This window comes from Lithobates pipiens, unplaced genomic scaffold (genome assembly GCF_037356315.1).
Source record: "Lithobates pipiens isolate NorthernLeopardFrog02 unplaced genomic scaffold, aLitPip1_a1.2 Scaffold_13, whole genome shotgun sequence".
NCBI lineage: Eukaryota > Metazoa > Chordata > Amphibia > Anura > Ranidae > Lithobates > Lithobates pipiens.
Genome location: NW_027507718.1, coordinates 167,452,445 through 167,476,347, shown reverse-complemented (window position 1 = coordinate 167,476,347; position 23,903 = coordinate 167,452,445). Strand labels below are relative to the sequence as shown.

The 23,903-nt window shown below is 46.0% G+C and overlaps 1 protein-coding gene across 1 annotated transcript in view; it reads left to right on the top strand.

Moving 5' to 3' along the window:
• The window catches only part of LOC143974436 (MOB kinase activator 3A), a 106,930-nt gene extending 83,632 nt beyond the window's left edge, over positions 1 to 23,298 (top strand). The window contains exons 3-4 of the mRNA XM_077475817.1: positions 7,181 to 7,383; positions 22,810 to 23,298. Coding sequence (XP_077331943.1) covers positions 7,181 to 7,383; positions 22,810 to 22,839 — 233 coding nt within the window. The 3' untranslated portion in view covers positions 22,840 to 23,298. The remainder of the gene's footprint in view (positions 1 to 7,180; positions 7,384 to 22,809) is intronic.
• Positions 23,299 to 23,903: the final 605 nt, after the last annotated feature.

Below are 23,903 nucleotides of genomic sequence, written 5' to 3'. Positions count from 1 at the left end.
CGATCCCCACCCTCCGGCGTTGGTTGCTCAATGTTGATACCACATATTACATGGAGGATATGACCCTTTCCCTCCGGGGTAAATCTGAGTTGTCAACAAAGATCTGGGCCTGTTGGGTAGCCTTCAAATATTCTTCGAGTTATGCAGCCATAATGTCTCAACCAGAGTGAAGTGAACATGACGCTTGTTTTTACTACATCTACTGTTATTTTGCAATAGGTTGTTTGACGGTGGTCTGCATTCATGGCTAAAAAAGCTTACATATTCTGAATGGGAACATCCGGATAAACAATATTTTCCCCCTAAGAAATTCTCCAAACTTTATCCTATGTCTTCCATAAGAAATGGTGGGTTCCAGCAATTGATGCTGCCTCAGTGAACAAGAGTCTCACATGTCCGGTGGATAATGTGCTAATGTTAAAGGATCCAACAGATAAAAAGTTAGAACGTCTTTCTAAAAGCAATATGTCTTTAGCAAGTTCAGTAGCGCAGCTGGTTCTTGCGGCAATTGGTGTATCTCAGTCCATTAAGGAACAGTTTGTAGAGATACTTAAAATTCTGCTTGATCAGCAGGCCCAGCAATGGGCGGGTGTATCAGACGCACATGGTGAACAGCTATTTGGAGACGATCTGGATAAATACATCCAAAGGATCTCTAATGGGAAAAGCTCTCTTTTACCAGTAAAGAAGTTCAAACATTTCTCATTCAAGATGGGAAGGCCTCGACGGCCTCAACCGTCAGGTTCAAGGGGAAGACCCCAAGGGCAGCACCAGCGTCAGAAGAGATCTTAGGGCAGAAAGCCCACAAAGCGGAATTTTAAAGCCTCCTTATGAAGGGGCGCCCCCGCTCACTTGGTTGCGGGGATGACTCCTGCAATTCTCAAAGATCTGGCAGGAACAATGTCAAGACAGATGGGTGGCTTCTGCAGTTTCTCTTGGTTACAAACTAGAGTTCCGAGAGTTTCCGTCTCCTCGTTTTTCTAAGGTCAAATGTTCCCAGGGATTCAGAGAAAAATAAGTCTTTCTAGCTCTGGATCATCTATTATGCCAGTTGGTGATATCAGAGGTTCCCTAATGCGTCTCCAGGTAGGCGGGGCCCGCGAAGGATGCGTCGCCGCCGTACTTTCGGGTAAAAAAGTCCGCCGGAGGCTACACAGGGGATTGTCCGGCGGACTTGAGTTTGCCGGACTTTTCCACCCGATTGTTTGATCGTGTGTACGCGGCATTAGAGGAACAGGGCACAAGTTTTTATTCAAACCTTTTCACGGTTCCAAAACCAAATGGAAAGGTAAGACCCATTCTAGAGCTCCACAGATCTGAATCAGCACTTAAACATCCGATCCTTTCGCATGGAATCAATCCGATCAGTTGTTTACATCCTACAAGGAAGGGAGTTTTTGGCTTCAATCGATATCAAAGATGCATATCTCCACATGCCAATATTTCCCGCTCGCCAGAAATTTCTGCTCTTCGAAATAGAAAATCATAATTTTCCATTTTGTGGCCCAGCCATTCGGTCTAGCTACAGCACCACGGGTGTTCTCAAAGATTCTGGCACCTCCTTTAACCAGATTAAGAGCTCAAGGCATAACGGTCCTAGCCTATTTAGACTATCTACTTTGAATAGATCATTCAGTCTCCGGTCTAAACCAGAGTCTGATCACAGCTGTAATCTACCTGGAATCTCTAGGTTGGATGCTCAACCTAGAAAAAAAGAGATTACAGTAATTGGAGCTGGTCATAGATACCATACAGGAGAAGGTATTCTTAACCCAGACAAGAATCAGTTCCATTATAGGACTAATTCAACTTATCAAATCAAAGCAAAGAAAAATCCTTCCATTCGGCTGTGCATGTTAGGATGGGAAAATGGTGGCCTTCTTCGAGGCAGTCCCTAATGCGCAGTTTCACTCAAGACTGCTTCAAAGCACCATCCTTTTGGTCTGGAACAATAAGATTCAGGCCTTGGATTTTCCAATACGCTTGGCTCCTGACGTACGCCTAAATTGGTGGTGATATCCAGCAATCTCCAAAAGGAAAAATCCTTTCTACCAGTATCCTGGAAAGTGGTGACAAGATCCCAGCCTTCTAGGCTCGGAAGCAGTCCTGGAAGAAGATTCTGTCCAGGGGAGATGGTCCAAATTAGAGAGGACCTTGCCTATCAACATTTTGGAGATTCGGGCAGTACGTCTGGCCCTAGAATCTTGGACGGTCAGACTACAGGATTGTCCTGTCAGGATCCAGTCTGACAATGCCACGGCTGTGGCTTACATCAATCACCAGGTGGGCACGAGAAGTTGTGCAGCCCAAAAAGAGGTGAATCGTGTTCTAGCTTAGGCAGAACACAACATTCCTTGCCTATCGGCAATTTTCATTCCAGGAATAGAGAATTGGCAGGAGGACTACTTGAGGCGCCAACCATTATTTCCGGGCGAATGGTCTCTTCACCCTGACATCTTCTTGGCGATATGTCAGAAATGGGGTATTCTGGACGTGGACCTGTTTGCGTCCAGATTCAACAACAAAGTTGACAACTTTGTGTCGAGCGAGGGTTCTGCTAGCATGCGGAACATACACATTAGTCTTCCCATGGCATCAGTTTTTACTGATCTATGCATTTCCTCCAGCTCTGCTACTTCCGCATCTTCTCAGCAGGATCGCGCAGGAACGAAAGGAGGTAATTCTGGTGGCCCAGCATGGCCCAGAAGATCTTGGTTTGCCGAGATCATAAAGATGGCGTAGAAAAGATGTAGCTGGATAGCCGCACTCCAAATTATTCAACTTTATTTAAAAAATGTAATTGAAATCATAGCATCTAGGCTGGCAAACAGACTAACTGCACAGCCGCTGACATGTTTCACACCGAACATGGTGCTTAGTCATAGATTATAAAGATGGCAGTAGAAGTCCCTCGAACTCTGCCATTATGGCCAGACCTTCTCACACAGGGTCCGGTATTCCATCCTACCTTAGACGCTAAATTTAATGGTTTGGCTATTGAGACCTACATTCTAAAGGATCGTGGATTGTATCCTTTGGTAGTGTCTACCTTGATTAATGCCAGGACGCCGGCTTCCAGAATCATTTACTATAGTCTGGAAGGCATATGTTTGTTGGTGCAGATCCAGGGGTTGGCAACCCAGGAAGTATGTCATAGATAGGATCCTTGATTTCCTGCAAATGGGATTAGAAATTAAGTTGGCCTTGAGTATGATCAAGGGCCAGATCTCGGCCTTGTCAGTATTTATTCAACGGCCTCTTGCTTACCATTCTCTGGTGCGTAGCTTTGTTTAGGGGCTAACACGGATTAACCCCCGTATCAAGGCACCTCTAAATCCTTGGGATTTAAATTTGGTCTTATCGGCTTTGCAGAATCAGCCGTTTGAGCCTTTACGAGAAATTTCCTTGGTTCTTTTGACAAGAAAGATAATCTTTCTGGTTGCCATTTCTTCTGCTAGAAGAGTATCGGAACTAGCGGCTCTGTCTTGTAAAGAGCCATATTTCATCATGCATAAGGATAAGGTGGTTTTACGTCCTCGTCCTGAATTCCTACCAAAAGTGGTAACAGGTTTTCATTTAAACTAAGATATTGTCCTTTCTTCCCAGAGCCTCAATCTAGGAAAGAAAAGGCACTACATTCCCTTGATGTAGTAAGAGCAATCGGAGTCTATTTAAGGCCCCATGCACACGAGACGCTGTTAAACGCACGCTCAGAGGCAGTTGGACACTTTTTTTAAACTGCGCCTGAACTCATTCAAAGTTATCCTATGTGTCCATGTACATAGTCTCATTTTTTGCCGTTTTTAGGCAGTTGCGTTTTAACCTCGTTTTTCCAGAAGCAAAAAAATGGGTTCAGACGCAAACGTTTTCCACGTTTCAGACGGCAAATGCGGCAAAACGCCGGTTCCGTGTTTAGCCGCGTTTGCGTTTTATAAGCATTTTTTAAAGGTGCCCTATTTGTTTCACATTAAAATTTTTAAAAATGATGGCAAATGATGAAAAACCATTAAAAAAATGTTAAACAATTCTAATAGCTTGCAATGATTCATAGACCATTTATATACCCTAATGAGCCCTTGATCCAATCCAATAAACCACTAGCATTGCTGTTATCCGAAGTATAATTGGAATTTGACCCATATGTTAGCAACTTGTGGCAGGTGACGTGGCAAGTGGACAATCCACAACTTGTGGCAGGTGACGTGGCAAGTGGACAATCCACAACTTGTGGCAGGTGACGTGGCAAGTGGACAATCCACAACTTGTGGCAGGTGACGTGGCAAGTGGACAATCCACAACTTGTGGCAGGTGACATGCTAAATACAAGTACACTGCTGCTCTCACAGCTGCTGCTACTCACTCTGTTCTCACAAAATAGCTGTTTTTGAGCTTGGGGATGGTCTTATGAGGTTCTAGATGCAAACGCGGTTAAACACTTCTAAACGCGGCATGCAAACGCAGCTAAACGGGCGTTTCTAAATGCCGGTTTCAGCTTTTAAAAAACGTGTTCAGCAGAGTTTATGCCCCATGCACATGAGACGCCGGTTCACAAAACAGAGGTTTTATTTGTGCTGGCAGAAGGTCCAAAAAGGGGACAGGCAGCATCAAAATATACTATTTCCAAGTGGATTAGTCAAGTGATTGTTCAAGCGTACGGCTTAAAGGTGAAAATTCCTCCTCTTCATGTTAAGGCACACTCAACCAGGGAGATTAGTGCCTCTTGGGCGGTGCATCATCAGGCCTCTATGGCTCAGATCTGTAAGACTGCAAGTTGGTCTTCAGTTCATACATTTACCAGATTTTATCAAATCGATGTTAAAGGTCATGAGGATTTTTGGGCCAGTGTTCTGCAGGCTTCAGTATGAGTCCTCTGGCCTCCTTTTTTTTGTTGTCTCCCTCCCTTCAGTTGCCATTGCTATGGGACATCCCACATAGTAACTACTATGGCTCTGAGTCCCCTGATGTATGAAAAGAAAACAGGATTTTTAAAAGGGCTTACCTGTAAAATCCTTTTTCTTTGTACATCAGGGGACACAGAGAACCCTCCTTTCTTGGTATACACTTGTATTGCTTGGCTACAAAACTGAGGACTCAGTAGTGGGAGGGGTTATATAGGGAGTGCATTTCTTGCCTTAGGTGATGGACACTGGCACGCCCTATCAGTGGCCCTATAACCCACATAGTAACTACTATGGCTCTGTATCCCCTGATTTACATCAAAGAAAAGGATTTTTACAGGTAAGCTGTTTTAAAAATCCTTTTTTCTGTTATTTATTTATTTATTAAATGAGTAGGGGTAAAATGTACCCCATAATCATTCACATAGGGTGGGGGCTGGTATCTGGGGCCCCCCTTGTTAAAAGGGGCTTCCAGATGCTAAGCCCCCCGGCAACCAGATGCCCTTGTCCTCTTTAACATATGGGGACAAGGTGCTTTGGGGTGGGCGAGCCCCCCGCCCCAAAGCATCCCCACCCATGTTGAGGGCATGTGGACTGGTATGGTTCAGGAGAGGGGGGTTTCTCATCCCCGCCCTCTTTCCTGACCACTACGTGCTTGGATAAGGGTCTGGTATAGATTTTGTGGTGGACCCCACGCGGTTTTCTTGACGTGGGGGTTCACCCTTAGAATCCACTCAAGACCGAAGAGCTTGGTATGGTCTTGAAGGGGGAACCTCATGCTTGCCTACTTTGCTTTTTTATTTATTTATTTATTTGCGTGGCCTTTCCCCTAAAGATTCATACCAGACACGCAGTGCCTGGTATTGTCAGGATTGAAGTTTGACTTCAAGTCGCAGAGCGAAGTCTGATTCATGGACGGTACGACTGTCGTGTCGTACCAGTGTGAACCCAGCCTCAGTGTCTCAAGAAATGAGATAAGCCATCTGTACATCAGGTATGATCAATTTTCAATGATTGGCACCATAGCTTGTAGACTCTATAAAGCCCCTCACACTGGGGCGCTCAGTGCGCTGGCGGTAAAGCGCCACTATGTTTAGCGGTGCTTTGCCGTCGTTTTAGCGGCGCTGATCGGCCACTAGCAGGCAGTTTTAACAGTGCAAAGCGCCGCTGCACTGCCCCATTGTTATCAATCGGAGGGGGCGCTTTAGGAGCGGTAAATACACCGCTCCTACAGCTCTCCAAAGATGCGGCTTGCAGGACTTTTTGGACCGTCCTGCAAGCGCACCGCTCCAGTGTGAAAGCCAGGGCTTTCACATTGTAGTGCACTGAGCGGCTCTTTCAGGGCGATTTGCAGGTGCTATTTTTAACACTTTAGCGCCTGCAAATCGCCTCAGTGTGAAAGGGGCCTCACTTTCACAAAAACCAAATAATTTACACTGATGTGGGTTATTTTTACAAAAGATATGTAGCAGTATACATTTTGGCCAAAATTTATGGAAAAAATTGCAAAATTTTATAACCGAAACAAAGAAAAATGCACTTTCTTACAAAAGATTCAGTAATTTTTTTTTATTTATTTTTTTCATTTTATAGCGCTAAAAATTAAAAACCTAGTGGTGATCAAATACCACTAAATAAATCTCAACAATTTCATATGGGTACAGGGTTGCATGCATAATTGTCATTCAAAATGTGAGAGCACCGTAAGCTGAAAATTGCTCTGGTTAGGAAGGGGGTTTAAGTGCTTAGTGAGCAAGTTAAGTTAAAATAAAAACTCTCATGTACTTACCTGCTCTGTGCAATGATCTTGCTCAGAGCAGCCCCTTACCTATTTTTTGGTGGTCCAAGGCTAGTGCTGTTCACGGCTCTTCTCAGCGTGTGCCCACAGCAAGCTGTGTGCTATGGGGCACCTAAGCAGGTGCTCTCCTGAGCCAGGCTGTGTGCATTGATAGACACACACAGCAAAGCTTGCCCATATTCCCCACTCCCTGATCACAGGATTTGGCTGACAGCAGCAGGAACCTATAGCTCACTGCTCTGTGAATCCAAGCACAGAGGAGAGTGGGGCTGCTGGCAGGGACAATGCTGGATTGTAAGAGGTGTCAGGTAAGTGTTTTTTTGGGAGGCAGGAAACCATTATTGCGTGTGTTTGTTTTTTTTTTATTTATTTTTTTACATTAATGCAGGGAATGCATTAGGTTAACACCTAGACTTTAGAACCACTTTAACTCATTCTGTATATAGTAAATGTTTTCATATATTTCTTTGTTTTCTTTTGATAGGTACTCCTTTTCCAAAGAATTTTCTGCAGGTAGTGAAAAAAATTCTGTCGAGACTTTTCCGTGTCTTTGTTCATGTCTACATTCATCACTTTGACAGAATCATCCAGATGGGTGCAGAGGCACATGTGAATACCTGCTACAAACACTTTTATTATTTTGTAAAAGAATTGAATCTGATTGACACCAAGGAACTGGAGCCATTGGTGAGCACAACATTTTACTTTCTTTCCCCTGACCCCCCCCGTCCTGCATTACAAAATCACATCTAAAAAAAAAAAAAAGGAAAAAGACATCAACTTTAGTTACTTTAACCCTTTGTCGCTGACCCCCTTCCCAACCCTTTTGGAGGAACTAAATGCTGGTAAGCAGTCGGCCTTCAGATCTTGTGACCACAGTGATTGACAGTCTCATGATCAGAGGAGAAGAGGTTTAACCTTCAACTGCGCAGGGGATTTTTCACTGTCAGGGCAATAAGGATGTGGAACTCTTCCACAATTGGTGGTGGCAGCGGGGAGTATGTATATTTTTATAAGACTTCTGGATGTGCATCTTAAAAAACACAACATACAGGGATATGGGAAGTAATTATAGACACTAACACCCGTACACCTACACAGGTTGAACTGGATGGACTATTGTCTTTATTCAACCTTACCTACTATGTAAATATTTATATGGCCTCATGCACACCGGATGTTTTCTCCTGAAAACCTTTCCTCCGGGCAGCAGTGTTTTTACAAAGAAAAAACTCTTATGCTTTTACAAGTGTGTAGGGTGCATGGGCATTAATCTTTCATTAGGCAGAATTTATTCTGGCCATTGAAATTAACGCTCAAGTGCTAAATGCGCCTAGCATTAACGTGCATTTTCAATAGTCAAACGCTGTTTCTCTCTTGTTCATCAATGGACCAAGCTCCTTTAAATATTGACCTTAGGGTTATTTCACCACCTTCAGGAGAGGACTAGGCAGAACATGTAAAACATGTAAAAACAGCAAAACTGCACAGCACTGCCCAGGGGGTGGTCCCACTGGCTATAACCCCTCACTCTGCTTTGTGCAGCTCAGTTTTTTTCTGCCTAGTGTAGAAGGACCTGGCTCCCTGAGGGGACAATTGATCCTGGGAATTTTTTCATTTTTTTTCTGCAATTTTGATCCTGTGTTCTACAATCAACAGCTGGGCTGGGTGACAGGCTGGATAATATAGATCCTTGCAGTCTCCCCAGCCTGGCCATCGAGCTTGAGCAGGCCCTAGCTACGCACTGGGTCGGCCGCGACATGCCCCTTTCTGGTCCAGGGGCAGCCGGTGAGCTGTATGCTCCGGGCCACACATATGACTGGGTTACTGCTGTCCGTGTCAGTGTGACGTGGCTGAAAACCACCCCGTACTGCTCAGGTGATGGGTCTGTGGTGGAATGTGTCCAGCAGTCCCGACAGGAGGGGTAAGTATGGCTCCACTTGCCTTCGCAGGATGGAGTAGCTGGGCATTCCCTGGGAGGTCGACTAGGGGGTCTCTCACTCTCCCTTTCTTCTCTCCCTGTCCCTCATTCCCTCCTCCCCATGCTGGGGCCGCTGTGTGACTGGGCATGAGGTGCTGTGTATGTACCTGGCCAGGGGTCCTCCGGGGTGGCTCCGGCCTTGGCGGGGGGGCTGCACTGGCTGTCGGGGCCGTTCCTTCTTTCCCTGTTTTTTCTGGCCACAGTGAGGTGTTCAGGCTGTTTACCATGAGGGGAGGCCGCCATTTTTGAGGCTGTGCCCATTTGCTTGTAGCCTTAGTCAGTGTATTAGTCAGCCATTTCCTAAAAGGTTCCGTGACCATTTTCTTTTTGTTTGCTAGAGCAGCCGCCGGACAATTTTTTTTCTTGTAGCCTCAGCGCGGTTTACCTCTAGTGCTGGTGACTGTATGCTTCCAGAACAGCGTGGTTTTCACTCAGAACACCTTGTGACTGACACAGGGCAGAGCGGATGGCGACAGCACAGCGCAGTACTCGGTCAGGGTGGTGAGTCCTGCGGGGGGCCCCTCAGTCTGCGAGCAGCTAGGTGGGTGAAATTTTGTGTACCTTGCTTTAAGTCTCTGAGTAGTGGCAGGTGAGTGAGTGTCAGCATGACGTCAGAAGCTGGCACTTCTTCACCAGACGTCCCTGCTATTGCAACCGGCTCACCTGCACAAAATGAGGTGCCTATGGACGCTTTGTCCGTGGTCCTGGAGTCCTTTGTTGCCAGGGTGGAGGCAGCATGCGGGCACAATGGGGGTAAAAAATACCCCCCCCCCCCCCGTCTTCTGGGGAGAGCTCTGATTCAGACTTGAGCCCCACTGTGACAGGTGGCCCCTGTTCTGACATGTCGGAGGATGCGGACCAGGGCCGTTCGGACAGTGAGGATGACTCTGTGTCCGGGTTAGTGCAGGAAAAAGCGCTAGTAGGAGCACTTATCACAGTGGTGCGGGATACCCTGAAGATGCAGGATACAGCAGGGGCATCTGCTGAGATGGCAGTCCCTTTTGGGTCCCGCAAACCGGCCCACGCGCCTAAGCTGTTTCTGTATTTAACTTATTTTGATAAGTTCATTTACAAGGAATGGGGAAGCTCGCAATGGGCCTTTTCGATCCCGATAACAATGGCGTTGTGTTAACCTTTTGAGGAGAGCCTCCTGAAAAAATGGGCATCTCCTACGGTCGTTGGTCCCCCGGTATCCAGGTTGAATAAAGTAACCACGATTCCGGTTGAAGGGACTCCTGCCTTTAAGGACCCTGCCAACAGGAGGGCCGAGGTAGTGGCCCGGTCCATGTTTACGGTTGTGGGGTCAGTGGAACGGCCTGTGCTGGCCATGGCCTTGGTGTCGCAGACGCTTATCGAATGGGCAAAGTTGTTGCACCGTGAATTGGAGAAGCAACAGACTTCCCCGGTCTGCATAGAACTGGCAGATCAGTTGGTGCATGGCCTTAAAGTGGAAGTAAACCCATGGATTTAAACAGTTAAAAAAAAAAAAAAAAAAGCATGCCGGGAATGCAAAACTGCACATTGGCTGTGCTCTCAGCCAAACTATCAAACCATCCAATGGCTGGTGTCATAACGAATCACATGTGCAGCACCATAGCAATTGAAGATTAAACAGAAGCAAAGATGACAGCTTCCTTGGCTGAAAATGATAGGGGAGTTTACTTCCACTTTAAGTATGTCTGTGATGCGGCCCTGGATATGGTCATCCTGCTCTCTACAGCATCAATATCAGCAGTGGTGCTACGGCACCTGATTTGGCTGAAATGCTGGTCTGCGGACCAGGCATCTAAAAAGGCACTACCAGATTTGCCCTTCCAAGATGAGAGGCTATTTTGACTCTCGCTGGATGACATTACTAAAAATGTTACCGGTGTGAAGAGCACATTGCTCCCACAGTCCAGGAAGGGTAAGAAGCCACGCCGTAGGTAGGGGCCCTCTTTCCACTCAGAAACGTCTTTTTCGCCTGTCTGGGTCGGCAGCTAAGAGTTCCCAGTCCGACAAGGTGTCTGCTGAAGGACAAGAGTCCCTGGTTTCGAAAGCCAAACAAGTCTGCGAGCAAAAAAATGTTGCAGCATGAAGATTTGCCCCGCCTGACTCTCGGGTGGGGGGATCGCCTTCGGGAGTTTGCAGCTCGGTGGACCTCCCTAGTGTCTGACCAATGAGTCTGCAAACTGGTTTCATCAGGGTACAAGATGGCATTTCTTGTCCACCAAGCAGTACAGGACCTGATACTGGGGGCAGTACAGAACCTGCTACTACGCAGGGTGATGGTACCTGTACCATCGCTGGAAAGGTTTCAGGGATTCTACTCCAATCTGTTTGCAGTCCCAAAGAAGGAAGGGTCCATCCAATCCTGGACCTCAAGGTCCCCAACAGCTTTGTGAAAGTGCAAAGGTTCAGGATGGAACCAGTTCACTCCGTGGTTGCTGCACTCCATCAGGGGGACTTCCTGTGTCCTTGGACATTAAGGACGCATACTTACATGTACCCATATGCCTCAGGCATCAGGTTTCTGCGATTTGCTGTCGGGGAAGAGCACTAACAAATTGTGGCTCTCCATTTTGGCCTGCCATCAGCACCCCTGGTCTTCACCAAGGTGTTAGCCCCAATTCTGGCGTTATTCAGGCAACGTGGGATCGCAATCATGGGTTACCTAGATCACCTCCTGAGAGCAGCTTCTGCCTCAGAATTGAGGGAGGATTTGGCGATTACCATGCAAACTCTCCAGGAGTTGGGTTGGGCACTGAACCTAAAAAAGTCGGTGTTGGTGCCCACTCAACACCTTGAGTACCTGGGCTTACTGCTGGACTCCTCAGAAGCAAGTCTTTCTCCCTTCAGACAAGCTGCACACTCTCTTCAAGCTGCGTTGAGGTTATTGGTGAACCGCAGGTGGTCGTCGCCGAGTTTCTGCATGGGAGTTCCTCGGTCACATGGTAGCCACTTTCGAAGCGGTACAGTACGCTCAATTTCACACTTGAGTCTTGCAGAAAGATTTTGTCAAAATGGGACAAATATCCGTTATCCCTGGATTATCAAATTCGAGTGAGCCAGTTAGGGATTCCCTGCTCTTGTGGCTGAGGTCCCCGGCCCTTCGGTCTGGGAAATCGTTCCTTCCTCTCCATTGGACGGTGATCACAACGGACAGCAGCCTGACCGGTTGGCGGGGGGGGGGAGTTTTGAGCGTACAGTCGGCCCAGGGCTGTTGGACGCGGGAGGAATCCCGCCTACCGGTCAATTTGCTTGAGCTTCGGGCGATCAGGCGGTGCCTCTCCACATGGTCAAAAAGATTGCGAGGGTGTCCAGTCAGGATCCAGTCGGACAACGCCACGGCGGTGGCATATGTCAACCATCAAGGAGCTCGGCTGCAGCACTGGAGGTCGCTCATATCCTGCGATGGACAGAGCAGCGTGTGCGAATAGCTCTGTCGGCCGTGTACATTCTGGACGTAGAAAACTGGCAAGTGGACTACCTGAGTCAGATGCTGTACCAAGGGGAATGCTCGCTGCATCTGGATATATTTTGGCTCCTGCATAAGGTGGGGCACGCCAGATGTGGATCTTCTCAACTCAATCGGAAGGTACAGAGGTTTGTGGCCAGGTCAAAAGATCCCTGGGCGGATGTGGCAAACTCGTTGGTTGCTCCATGGGGGCATTATCAACTGACTTATGCCTTCCCCCCACTTAAACTTCTACCACGTCTGCTGCGCAGAGTGGATGCTGAGGGGATTCTGGTGATTCTGATTGCCCCAGATTGGCCTCGACTTCCGTGGTATGCTAACATAGTATGAATGGTGACGGCTGCCGATGTGAGATGACCTTCGGTCCAATACTTCATTCATCCTGCTTTACCGTCACTGGCTTTAACGGCATGGCTGTTGAAAGCCAGGTGCTAAGGGACCGAGGTCTGTCTGATTCGGTAATCTCCACTATGCTGAGGGCACGGAAGTCATCTTCTATGAAGATTTATCATCATACGTAGAAGGCCATGTGAGGAGATGGCGTGGCGCCCGCGCACCTACTCGGTTTCCAGGCTCCTGCTGTTTTTGCAGCGAGGAGTGGATCAGAAACTTGCCTTAAGCACCATTAAGGGACAGATCAAAAAAAAAAAAAGGCTTCCCCCTGAGTGGGTGGGATTTTAAATGACCATCAACTCCGGACACAAATGGACACAATAATATACAATTTTTATTCATAAATTACACAATGTACATAATGTTACCAGGAAGTGCAAATGGGCTAAACAATGTCCTCCTGGTATATTAATAAATAAACAAACATATATACAGAACAAAATATGATTAAAACAATGCTTGTCCTATATCACCCACATATAGGGATTGGACCACTTCACCCTTATTTGTCCCATTTTCAGTTATTTTCTCGTTCATTAAGGGACAGATAGCAGTCTTTGGAAAAAAAAACAAAAAAGATGTTTGGCGACTTGTTCATTGGTGAGTACGGGATTTGAATCTGGTGCTCTCGGTGCTTCAGAAACCGCCATTTGAAAACATTAGGGAGATCCCCTTATTGACACTTTCTCAGAAAGTAGTCTTTTTCTAATGGCTATTACATCTGCCAGAAGGGTTTCTGAGTTGGCGGCCTTGTCATGCAAGTCTCCCTACTTGGTCCTCCACAAGGATAAGGCAGTGCTGGTGCCTACAGCCTTCGTTGGGGACATTGTGCTACCGTCCTTATGTCCTCAGCCGTCACACCCCAAAGAGGTTGCTTTGCATTCCTTGGACATGGTCTGGGCTCTGTGGGTGTATCTGTCTGCTACAGCTCCTTTTCGGAGGTGGGACTCGCTGTTTGTATCGATGGCTGGTCCAAAGAGGGGCCTGACGGTCTCGTCGGCCACCATTTCTCAGTGTATCAGACAGATTGTGGTTCATGCTTATGCCATAAGGAAGCGGCATCTCCCTTTCCTGTCACGGTACATTCTAGCAGGGCATGTTGGTGCCTCTTGGGCTTTCCGATATCAAGCGTCTGTTTCTCAGGTGTGTAAGGCGGCAATCTGGTCGTCCGTTCACACTTTCACTAAATTTTACAAGGTCATCTTCGGATGCTTGCTTCGGCCGCAAGGTTTTGCAGGCGGCTTTTTAACCACTTAAGCCCCGGACCAATTGTCAGCCTAAGGACCAGAGGTCTTTTTACAATTTCGCACTGCACTGCTTTAACTGGTAATTGTGCGGTCATGCAATGTTGTACCCAAACAAAATTTGCGTCCTTTTCTTCCCACAAATAGAGCTTTCTTTTGATGGTATTTGATTGCCTTTGCGATATTTATTTTTTACGATATAAAAGGAAAGACTGAAAATGTAAAAAAATTAATAAAATAAAACATTTCTACATTTTGTTATAAGAAAAATCAAATAAACTAAATTTTAGTCATACATTTAGGCCAAAAGCCACATGTCAATAAGCGTATATTTATTGGTTTGCGCAAAAGTTATAGCGTCTACAAACTAGAGTACATTTTCTGGAATTTACACAGCTTTTAATTTATGACTGCCTATCTCATTTCTTGAGGTGCTAAAATGGCAGGGCAGTACAACCCCCCCCCCCCCCCAAATGACCCAATTTTGGAAAGTAGACACCCCAAGGAAATTGCTGAGGGGCATGTTGTCCCGAGTGATTGAATGACACAAAAAAAAAGGTTTACAAAAAGTTGTCACTAAATGATATATTGCTCACACATGCCATAGTTATTTGTGGAATTGCACCCCAAAATATATTCTGCAGCTTCTCCGGAGTACGGGAATACCACATATGTGGGACTTTTTGGGAGTCTAGCCGCGTACGGGACCCCGAAAACCAATCACTGCCTTCAGGATTTCTAAGGGTGCAAATTTTAGATTTCACTCCTCACTACCTATCAGTTTCGAAGGCCATAAAATGCCAAAATAGCACAAAACCCCCCTAAATGACCCCATTTTGGAAAGTAGACACCCCAAGCTATTTACTGAGAGGCATGTTGAGTCCATGAAATATTTTATATTTTGCCAAAAGTTGCAGGAATATCAAAATATTTTTTTTTGCACAAAGTTGTCACTAAATGATATATTGCTCACACATGCTATAGGCATAAGTGAGATTACACCCCAAAATAAATTCTGCTGCTTCTCCCGAGTACGGGGATACCACATGTGGGGGACTTTTTGGGAGCCTAGCCGCGTACGGGCCCCCGAAAACCAAGCACCGCCTTCAGGATTTAAATATAAAACGCTACCAAAAAAAACTGTTAGCAATCGCAGGGATCAGGCCTGACTCTGCGAATGCTGCAGTTATGTGTTTAGTGTTTTGTAAGTGACAGTGATCGATCGATATTGCACTTGGGTGGGCTGGGCGGAGGGGCAAAACGCAGGTGCTAGCAGGGATCTGGGCTGATCCCGCTAACAATGCGTTTTTTTGGAACCCTAAACTGCTGGGGACGCTAGTATAGCTCTGATCAGATATTGATCTGTTCAGATACTATACCACTACAGGAGGTTTATGCTTTGCGCGTGGGTGTTAGGGGTACTGGCACTAACCTAGCACTGCCTGGGGCGACACAGACCCTGACCCTAAAACCTAATTGATATCACCCGCTGGGTGATCAGGGGGTTAAACCTTTATTGGGTAATAAATGGTGGGTGCCCTGATGCTATAAAAAGCCAAAATCGCCCGTAACACTAATACGGTGATCACTGGTGAAAGGGTTAACTAGGGGCAATCAGGGGGTTAAAATCTTTATTGAGTAGTATATGGGGGTACCGAACGCTATAAAAACCTGGCGGTGAACATAAAAAATAACTAGCTACCTAGCAGCACCAGTGACACTAATGCAGCTATCAGAAAAACAATTGCTTAGTGACACTGGCAAAAGGGGGTGAAAGGGTTAACTCTAGGGGCAGTCAGGGGGTTAAACCTTTATTGGGGGGGTAGGGGGCTAACACTAACTGCCCTGACAGTTTTTACTGTCACAACTGACACTAAATGCAGTGATCAGTAAATAAATGATCACTGCAATCAGTGACACTATTTTTGGGGAGGGGGGCGATCGGGGGGTGATTTGTGTGCCTATGTGTACCTACATGTCAGTGTAGTGTTTGGTGCACTTACTATGTGTTCTCCTCGCAGGCCGGTCAAGAAGACCGCCCCGAGGAGAATGACATCACTTCCTCCCTTCCTGTGTTTACACTACACAGGCGGGGGAAGCTTCTCATTCGCCAGGAGCGATCGAGAGGGGATGGCCATCCCCTCATCCCGGATCGCTCCTGAAGCGAAACGGACCGCCACAGCCAGTGGGAGGGGGTCCGATCGGACCCCCCATCCACTGGAAGGCAAGCACGTACATGTACGTGCTTGTGCCTGTCTGTGCCATTGTGCCGACGTACATTGCCATGCGGCGGTCTTTAAGTGGTTAAGGTTGCAACTCCTCCATTGAGGAGCTCTGGTTGTTAAGGGTGGAGTTATTTTCTTGCTGTTCCCACCCCTCCTTTCTTTGACACTGCTTGGGAACGTCCCTAAGGTCAAGATGAAGATGCTGTGTCCGTCATGAATGAATAAAAGAGAAAATAGGATTTTTGTACTCGCCGTAAAAGCCCTTTCTCTGAAGTTCATTGATGGACACAGCACCCACCCCTCCTATTTATGTTTGTACTGCTTTTGACAACTGAGCTGCAGGATGCAGTAGGACCTCCCCCTGGGCGGCACTGTGCAGTTTTGCTTTTTATTTTATTTTTATTTTTTTAACACTTTCTGCCTAGTCCTCTCCTAAAGGGGCAATATAACCCTAAGGGCAAGGTGAAGATGCTGTGTCCGTCAATTAACTTCAGAGAAAAGGATTTCACGGTGGGTACAAAAATCCTATTTTTTCACACTTATCAAACAGATTTAGCAAAATGCTTTCAATGGTATGTTTATCAAACCAAATCAGAGCAAATAAAAAGTCCATTGCTAGGGTTTATATACTCATTTTTAAAGTGGAATGGAACGCTGCAGGCTGTGTGCAAAAAAGACATGCAGAGGACTAGTCCCTAGTATTGCCTGTGGTCCCAATGATATTTCCCCATTTCTGACTTGCCATGCCTTGCTCTGCATTGTTTTGCATCTATATGGAGGCAACCACCTTGGTGAAGGCTGAGCTTTGCTTCAGAGCCTCCAGCAAGCAGAACCGTGGGCAGCACAATGGTGATATCACATATTCTCAATCCATGTTTCCTGAGACTAGCAGTTAGAGGGAGCAGTGCCATAAATTTCACAATGCAGATATACAGCTATGAGGCTGTAGGCACACTTGCATAGCAGGAAGTAGACTGCTATTTTTCAGAAGAAATGCAGGTGTTTGAATACTGTGTGCAAGTATCTGACAACAGCCGGGGTAATAAGATTTGTGTACGACACTTAAAGCGGTTCACGCCCGGCTATGAAGATGCAAGCTGGGGAGGAGGAGAAGAGGAGCGAGGCTCCATGCGGCCTCATCTCTGGACCGTAGGATAGGTGAATGTCTGTTTATTAAAAGTCAGCAGCTACACTTTTTGTAGCTTATGACTTTTAATAAACAAAAGAAAAGCCTGGAACTCAGCTTTAAGGAAGCTGGGACCAGATTGTGTATTAAACAGTTATTATATAAGTGAACCGTGACTATAATACTATTGTATTGTAGTACACCCTTAGACGTGGTGTATCTGGATTTTGCAAAAGCATTTAGCGCAGATACGTTTACTGTACAAAGTAAGGTCCGTTGGCATGGATCTTAAGGTGAGTAAATGGGTTGAAAACTGGCTATTTGGGTGAGTTCAGAGGGTGGTGATAAATGAGTACTCGGAATGGTTAGGGGTAGGTAGTGGGGTCCCCCAGGGTTATGTGCTGGGACCAATCCTGTTTAATTTGTTGGGGTTAACAGTTCAATTTCTGTATTTGTGGACAATACTAAGCTAAGCAGGACAATAAGTTCTCTGCAGGATGTGGAAACCTTGCAAGAAGATCTGAACAAATTAATGGAGTGGGCAGCTACATGGCAAATGAGGTTTAATGTGGGGAAAAATGTAAAATAATGCATTTTGGGTGGCAAACATCAATGCAATCTACTCACTGGGGGGAGAACCTCTGGGGGAATCAAGGATGGAAAAGGACCTGGAGGTCCTAGTAGATGATAGGCTCAGTAATGGCATGCAATGCCAAGCTGCTGCTAACAAAGCAAACAGAATATTATTGGCATGCATTAAAAAGGGGATTAACTCCAGGGATAAAGTGATAATTCTCCCGCTCTACGAGACTCTGGTCTGGCCTCACCTGGAGTATGCTGTCCAGTTCTGGGCACCAGTCCTCAGGCGGGATGTACTTGAAATGGAGTGTGTACAGAGAAGGGCAACAAAGCTAATAAAGGGACTGGAGGATATTAGTTATGAAGAGAGGTTACGAGCACTGATCTTATTCTCTCTGGAGAAGAGACACTTGAGTGGGGATATGATTTTAATTTACAAATACCATACTAGTGACCCCACAATAGGGATAAAACTTTTTTGTGTAAGGGAGTTTAATACACGTGGCCGCTCATTAAAATTAGAAGAAAAGAAAAGAGGTTTAAGCTTAGACTGCGTAAGAGGGTTCTTTACTGTAAGAGTGACAAGGATGTGGAATTCCCTTCCACAGGTGGTTTCAGTGGGGGGCATCAATATTTCAAAAGACTATTAGATAAGCACCTGAAGTACCGCAACATACAGAGATATATATATATATATATATATATATACAATGTAATACTGACCTATAATCGCACACATAGGTTGGACTTAATGGACTTGTGTCTTTTCTCTTATATTCACTGACTGGCACAGCTCCTCTCTGTAACACATGGGTTGTTAGCCCTATCACTAAGAGAATACTAGGCATAGTTGTAATGCAACACTCAGAACTCTCAGTTCCGCCCAGGGGGTCGGTCCCTCGGGCTACAAACCCCCACCCTGCAAAGCAGCCTCAGTTTTATTTTGCCTAGCAAAGGAGAAAGACCTAGGAACCCTGTGGGCCCATCTGTCCATGCTTTTTTACACAGAAGCTTGGGTTTTTGTGCAAGATGAATGATCCTGTGATCTTCTATCAACAGCCGGCTGGGCTGGGTGACAGGCTGGATACCCTTATCCATGTAGTCTCCCCAGTCTGGCCATCGAGCATATGCAGGTCGCAGCTACGGCTCGGCAGGCCACGACATACCTCAGCTCCAGAGGTGGTCGGTGAGCTTTTATGCTCTGGGGTGTACATATGACTGGGCTACTGATGTCTGCGTCACAGTATGCCGAGGCCAGTAGCCTTCCCTGTACTGATCAGGAGTAGGTCTACAATTGAATGTCTCCCAGCTCTTCAGGACTGGTAAGTATGGCTCTCCCTGTCATGGCAGGGCTGAGCAGCTGGGCATTCCCTGGGAGGTCGATTCAGGGGTCCCTCACCTCCCCTCTCTTCTCTCCCCTGTCCCTATATCCCCTCCCCCCCCCCCCCCCGGGGGGGCTGCTGCATGGGTACTGAGCGGTGTGTGTCCCTAAGGGCTCTCGCATGGGATCTGGCTGGCTGGTGGTGCTTGGATCCTGCGTGCTTAACTCCCGGGAGGTGTCTGTGAGGCCTGCCTGTGTTGTCGGTACAGTGCTGTGTCTCTGCCACGTTTGTCTCTACCAGTTTGTGGCTCTTCCTTTTGGTCTGGCATCAGTTCCCTGAGTCTTTACCAAGGTACTGGCTCCAGTTTTGGCGTTGCTGTGACAACGTGGGATCGCGATTGTAGGATACCTAGACGATCTCCTCCTGAGAGCACCTTCCACCTCAGAATTCGAGGAGGATGTGGCGATCGCCATGCAGACCCTGCAAGAATTTGGGTGGCTGTTGAACCTCAAAAAATCGGTGATTGTGCCCACCTGGCATCTGGAGTACCTAGGTTTGCTGTTGGACTCCAGGGAAGCAAGAGTTTTTCACCCTTCAGACAAATTGCAGACTCTCGGATCCGAGGTCAAACTGCTGATGAACCGCAAGTGGTCGTCGCTCCGTTTTTGCATGTGAGTACTGGGACTCATGGTAGTTTCCTTCGAGGCAGTACCTTATGCCCAGTTCCACACCAGAGCCCTGCAGAAGGAGATTTTGACAAAATGGGACAAATCTCAGTTGTCCCTGGATCGACAGATCCAGGTGAGCCAGTCGGTCAGAGACTCGCTGATCTGATGGTTGAGGTCCCCGGTGATTCAGTCCGTAAAATCGTTCCTTCCTCTGAAATGTACGTTCATCACAACGGACGCCAGTCTATCCGGCTGGGGTGGAGTGATGGGGGTTCAGTCAGCTCAGGGCCTCTGGTTGATGGAAGAATCTGAGTTTTTCGATCAATCTGAGAGCAATCAGGCTGTGCCTCTACACATGGTCAATGAAACTTCAAGGGCGTCCGATCAGGATACAGTCAGACAACGCCACGGCTGTGGCGCAAGTCAATCACCAAGGGGGAACAAGAAGCTCAGCCGCTGCACGGGAGGTCGCTCACATACTTCGTAGGCAGAGCGGCATGTACTGGCCCTGTCGACCATTTACATCCTGGGAGTGTAGAACTGGCAGGCGGACTGAGTCAATAGATGCTGGACCAAGGAGAATGGGCATTGCATCCGGAGATATTCAGGTTGCTTTGCCTGAAGTTGGGCACACCAGATGTGGATCTACTGGCCTCCCGTCTCAATCGGAAGGTGCCAAGATTCGTGTCCAGGACAAGAGATCCGTGAGGAGACGTGTCAGACGCGCTGGTGGCTCCGTGGGAATCAGTACCAGCTGACTTACGCCTTTCCTCCACTGAAACTGTTGCCACGTCTGATTCGCAGAGTGGAAGCCGAGGGGATCCCAGTAATACTGGTTGTCCCAGATTGGCCTCGGCGTCCTTGGTACGCAGACCTGGTGCATCTGGTGGCAGATGCTCCCTGGCGAGTGCCGTTGCGAGAGGACCTTCTATCTCAAGGTCCAATTCTCCATCCTGCTTTTCCATTGCTGGCTTTAATGGCATGGCTTGTTGACTCTTTCCCAGAAAGTGGTCTTCCTAGTGGCCATCACATCGGCCAGGAGGGTTTCGGAACTGGCTGCCTTGTCCTGCAAGTCGCCCTATCTGGTTATCCACAGAGATAAGGTGGTGTTGCATCCGCAACCGTCTTTTCTACCGAAAGTGGTCTTGGCATTGTATTACCATCTCTATGTCCTAAGCCGAAACACCCTAAGGAGGTGGCCCTTCACCCTCTGGATGTGGTTAGGGCTCTGAAGGTTTATTTGCCTGTCACGGCTCCCTTTCCAAAATCAGACTCACTGTTTGTTTCGGTGGCTGGTCCAAAGAAAGGCATGGCGGTCTCGTCTGCCACCATTTCCAAGTGGATCAGACAGATTGTAGTACAAGCCTACGCCTTGAAGGGGCAGGTGCCCCCCTTTCCGGTCACGGGCCACTCCACAAGGGCAATCGGAATGTCTTGGGCCTTCCGACACCAAGCGTCGGTTGCTCAGGTGTGTAAGGCGGCGACTTGGTCTTCTGTCCATACGTTTACCAAGTTCTACAAGGTAGACGTCGGTGCATCGGCTGATGCCTTTTTGGGCCGCAAAGTTTTGCAGGTGATCGTGTAGTTGCAATTGAATATAAAATAGATATTTTTTCCTGGTTTTTCGATAAAAACGCAGTACTGTTATGTTAATGCATTGTTGCATTACTTCTGCAGTTTGCTGCCGTCTTGGGGATCACTCCTCTTGAGGATACCCTGTTGTGTGTGTGTGTGTGTGTGTGTGTGTGTGTGTGGTGGTTTTTCACGCACTGCTGTTTTTTTGTGGGTTTAGTTTCACTAGTTCCCGCTTGACATGGTGAATTATGTTTTATGCTGATTTTCCCACCCCTCGTTTTGGCACTGCTTGGGGACGTCCCATTTGTTAGAGAGGAGCTGTGTCGGTCTGCGAATATAAGAGAAAATAGGATTTTTTGTACTCACCATAAAATCCTTTTCTCTGTAATTCACCGACCGACACAGCACCCGTCCCTCCTTTTTATCTTATGTTATACTACTTGTTGATGTACTGAGGCTGCTTTGCAGGGTGGGGGGTTTGTAGCCTGAGGGACCAACCCCCTGGGCGGAACTGAGAGTTCTGAGAGTTGTATTACAACTATGCCTAGTATTCTCCTAGTGATAGGCCTAATAACCCATTTGTTACAGAGAGGAGCTGTGTCGGTCGGTGAATTACAGAGAAAAGAATTTCACGGTGAGTACAAAAAAATGCTATTTTTTTCAACGCCACCTACTATGTAACCATGTATAATTTATGCATTGTAATATAAGTTTATATTATATTATACAAACCGAGAAGAGAAGTTCCCTGTACTAGCTGTCACTTTTTGACAACAGCGTGGTACCCACACAGTGGCATTCATTCATTCAGCTCTGTGTGTGTGAATGAACTACAAGCTTCAACATCCTTTTCAGCTGTCGGCTTGTAGTTCTCAATGAACTACCATGGCATCGTTGTAGTTCAATGATTCTTCCTGTCAGATTGCATCTGCTTGCCCATAGGGGCCCACAGATACAATGACAGAGCTCCAGGAGACCTGCATGGCAACAGAAATCTGCTGATCGCTGATGCAATGCTATACAGACTCCAAATAAATGCATTTTTTATTTTCCTGCAAAAAATGTACATCCTTTACCTTTTTTAGAAAAAAAAAAAAAAAAACATATCCTTTAAAAAATGATTAGGGGCAGGCTTTTTTTTTCTGTTGCAATAATACTTTATAGCGGGTACCGTAAGGAGACACTTTATGAATTTAAGCTGTAATATTCTAATAGATCTGTCTTGTTGATTCTGTTCAGCTTAGCCTTGCTGTGTGACGAAATTGATACATGACCCTCAATATTTTTCACGATAGTGAACTTGTAAAGATACAAGTGCCAGGGATGTCAGCATGATCCCTGCTTTACTACTTACTGAAGCACTAATCCGAATTTGCATCTGCAATATTTACATATTCATATGCTTGTTCAAGATCAGAAGAAAGAATAAGGATGGCAGCCACAGAGCATGCAGTTTCCATATTTCAATTGTGACAGGTTCCCTTTTATCGAATTCACCTAATTTGGATTAGTAACTACTTTTTCTTTTTTTTTCCTTTAACAGAAAGAAATGACATTGAAGATGTGTCATTAAGATGTGAATGACCTTTTCTCTCACCTGATATTGCCACTTATGTTGCCTTTGGAGTCTGTCGAGAACTGCAGAGTTTTATTTTTCTGCAAGGAGATGGGTCACACTGGATAAGACTATTGCCGTTTTATTAATAGATGTCTATATAGGATATTTTTAATCTATTTTTTGATGTGCACTCCTAGATTTTATTTTTTTAACTTTGTATTTCATATTTTCCTTTTGATGCTGAACTGTACTCGCTTCCACCTGTGATATGTTAGGGTCTACATTGTGTGAATTACATCTCAGGTTTCTTTGTCACTTTCATACACTTTACTTCTTTTCTAGCATGTCCACTGCCATTCATACCCAACATGTAACTTTACATGTTTTTTTTTAAATTCATGTATTCACTAGTTTACCAACTATAAAGAGCATTTTTGCATTGCTTTGTTTACAATAAATTTTTTTTAAAAGAAATCGGTATAGCCTGCAAAACTTCTGTTTGAATTTGTCAAATTATGTGTATTGCTTTACTCCTATTCAGCTACTATCGCACTCTGCTACATTGCTGCTGTGCTCAAGGAAAAGGTTTCTTTGACCACCAATGCAGCAAAATGTTTACCAAATTGGAGCAATGAGACCACGAAAGTTTTACATTATAGGAAAAGTTATGCTAAGGTAAACATTGTTTTCATGGGCTAATAACAGGCGAAAAATGCACACCAGTAGAGCAGAGTAAAAAATAAAAAATAAACTCCCTGCATCTTCAGAACCTTTAACTCTCATGTGGTATTTACAGGCTTTTTAAAAAAAATAGAAAGCGTGTTATGCCTTGATAAAATAGAGGGGTGGGCAGAGAATGTCCGTTTAAGGTAATAACCACTTTAAGCTGCTAGAAGGCTTCTGGCAGCTTGTTAAAAGTGACTGTCGGAACTCCCAGATATGTTTTCACCTTTTTTTTTTTTTTTTTTTTTTTTTTTTTTATATAGCCTCAAGTGCATAAGGGCTTGATTATAACAGTAGTTGGAGGGGTGGTAAAAATATATAGATAGTAATGACACAAAAAAGGTTAAAATTAAAGT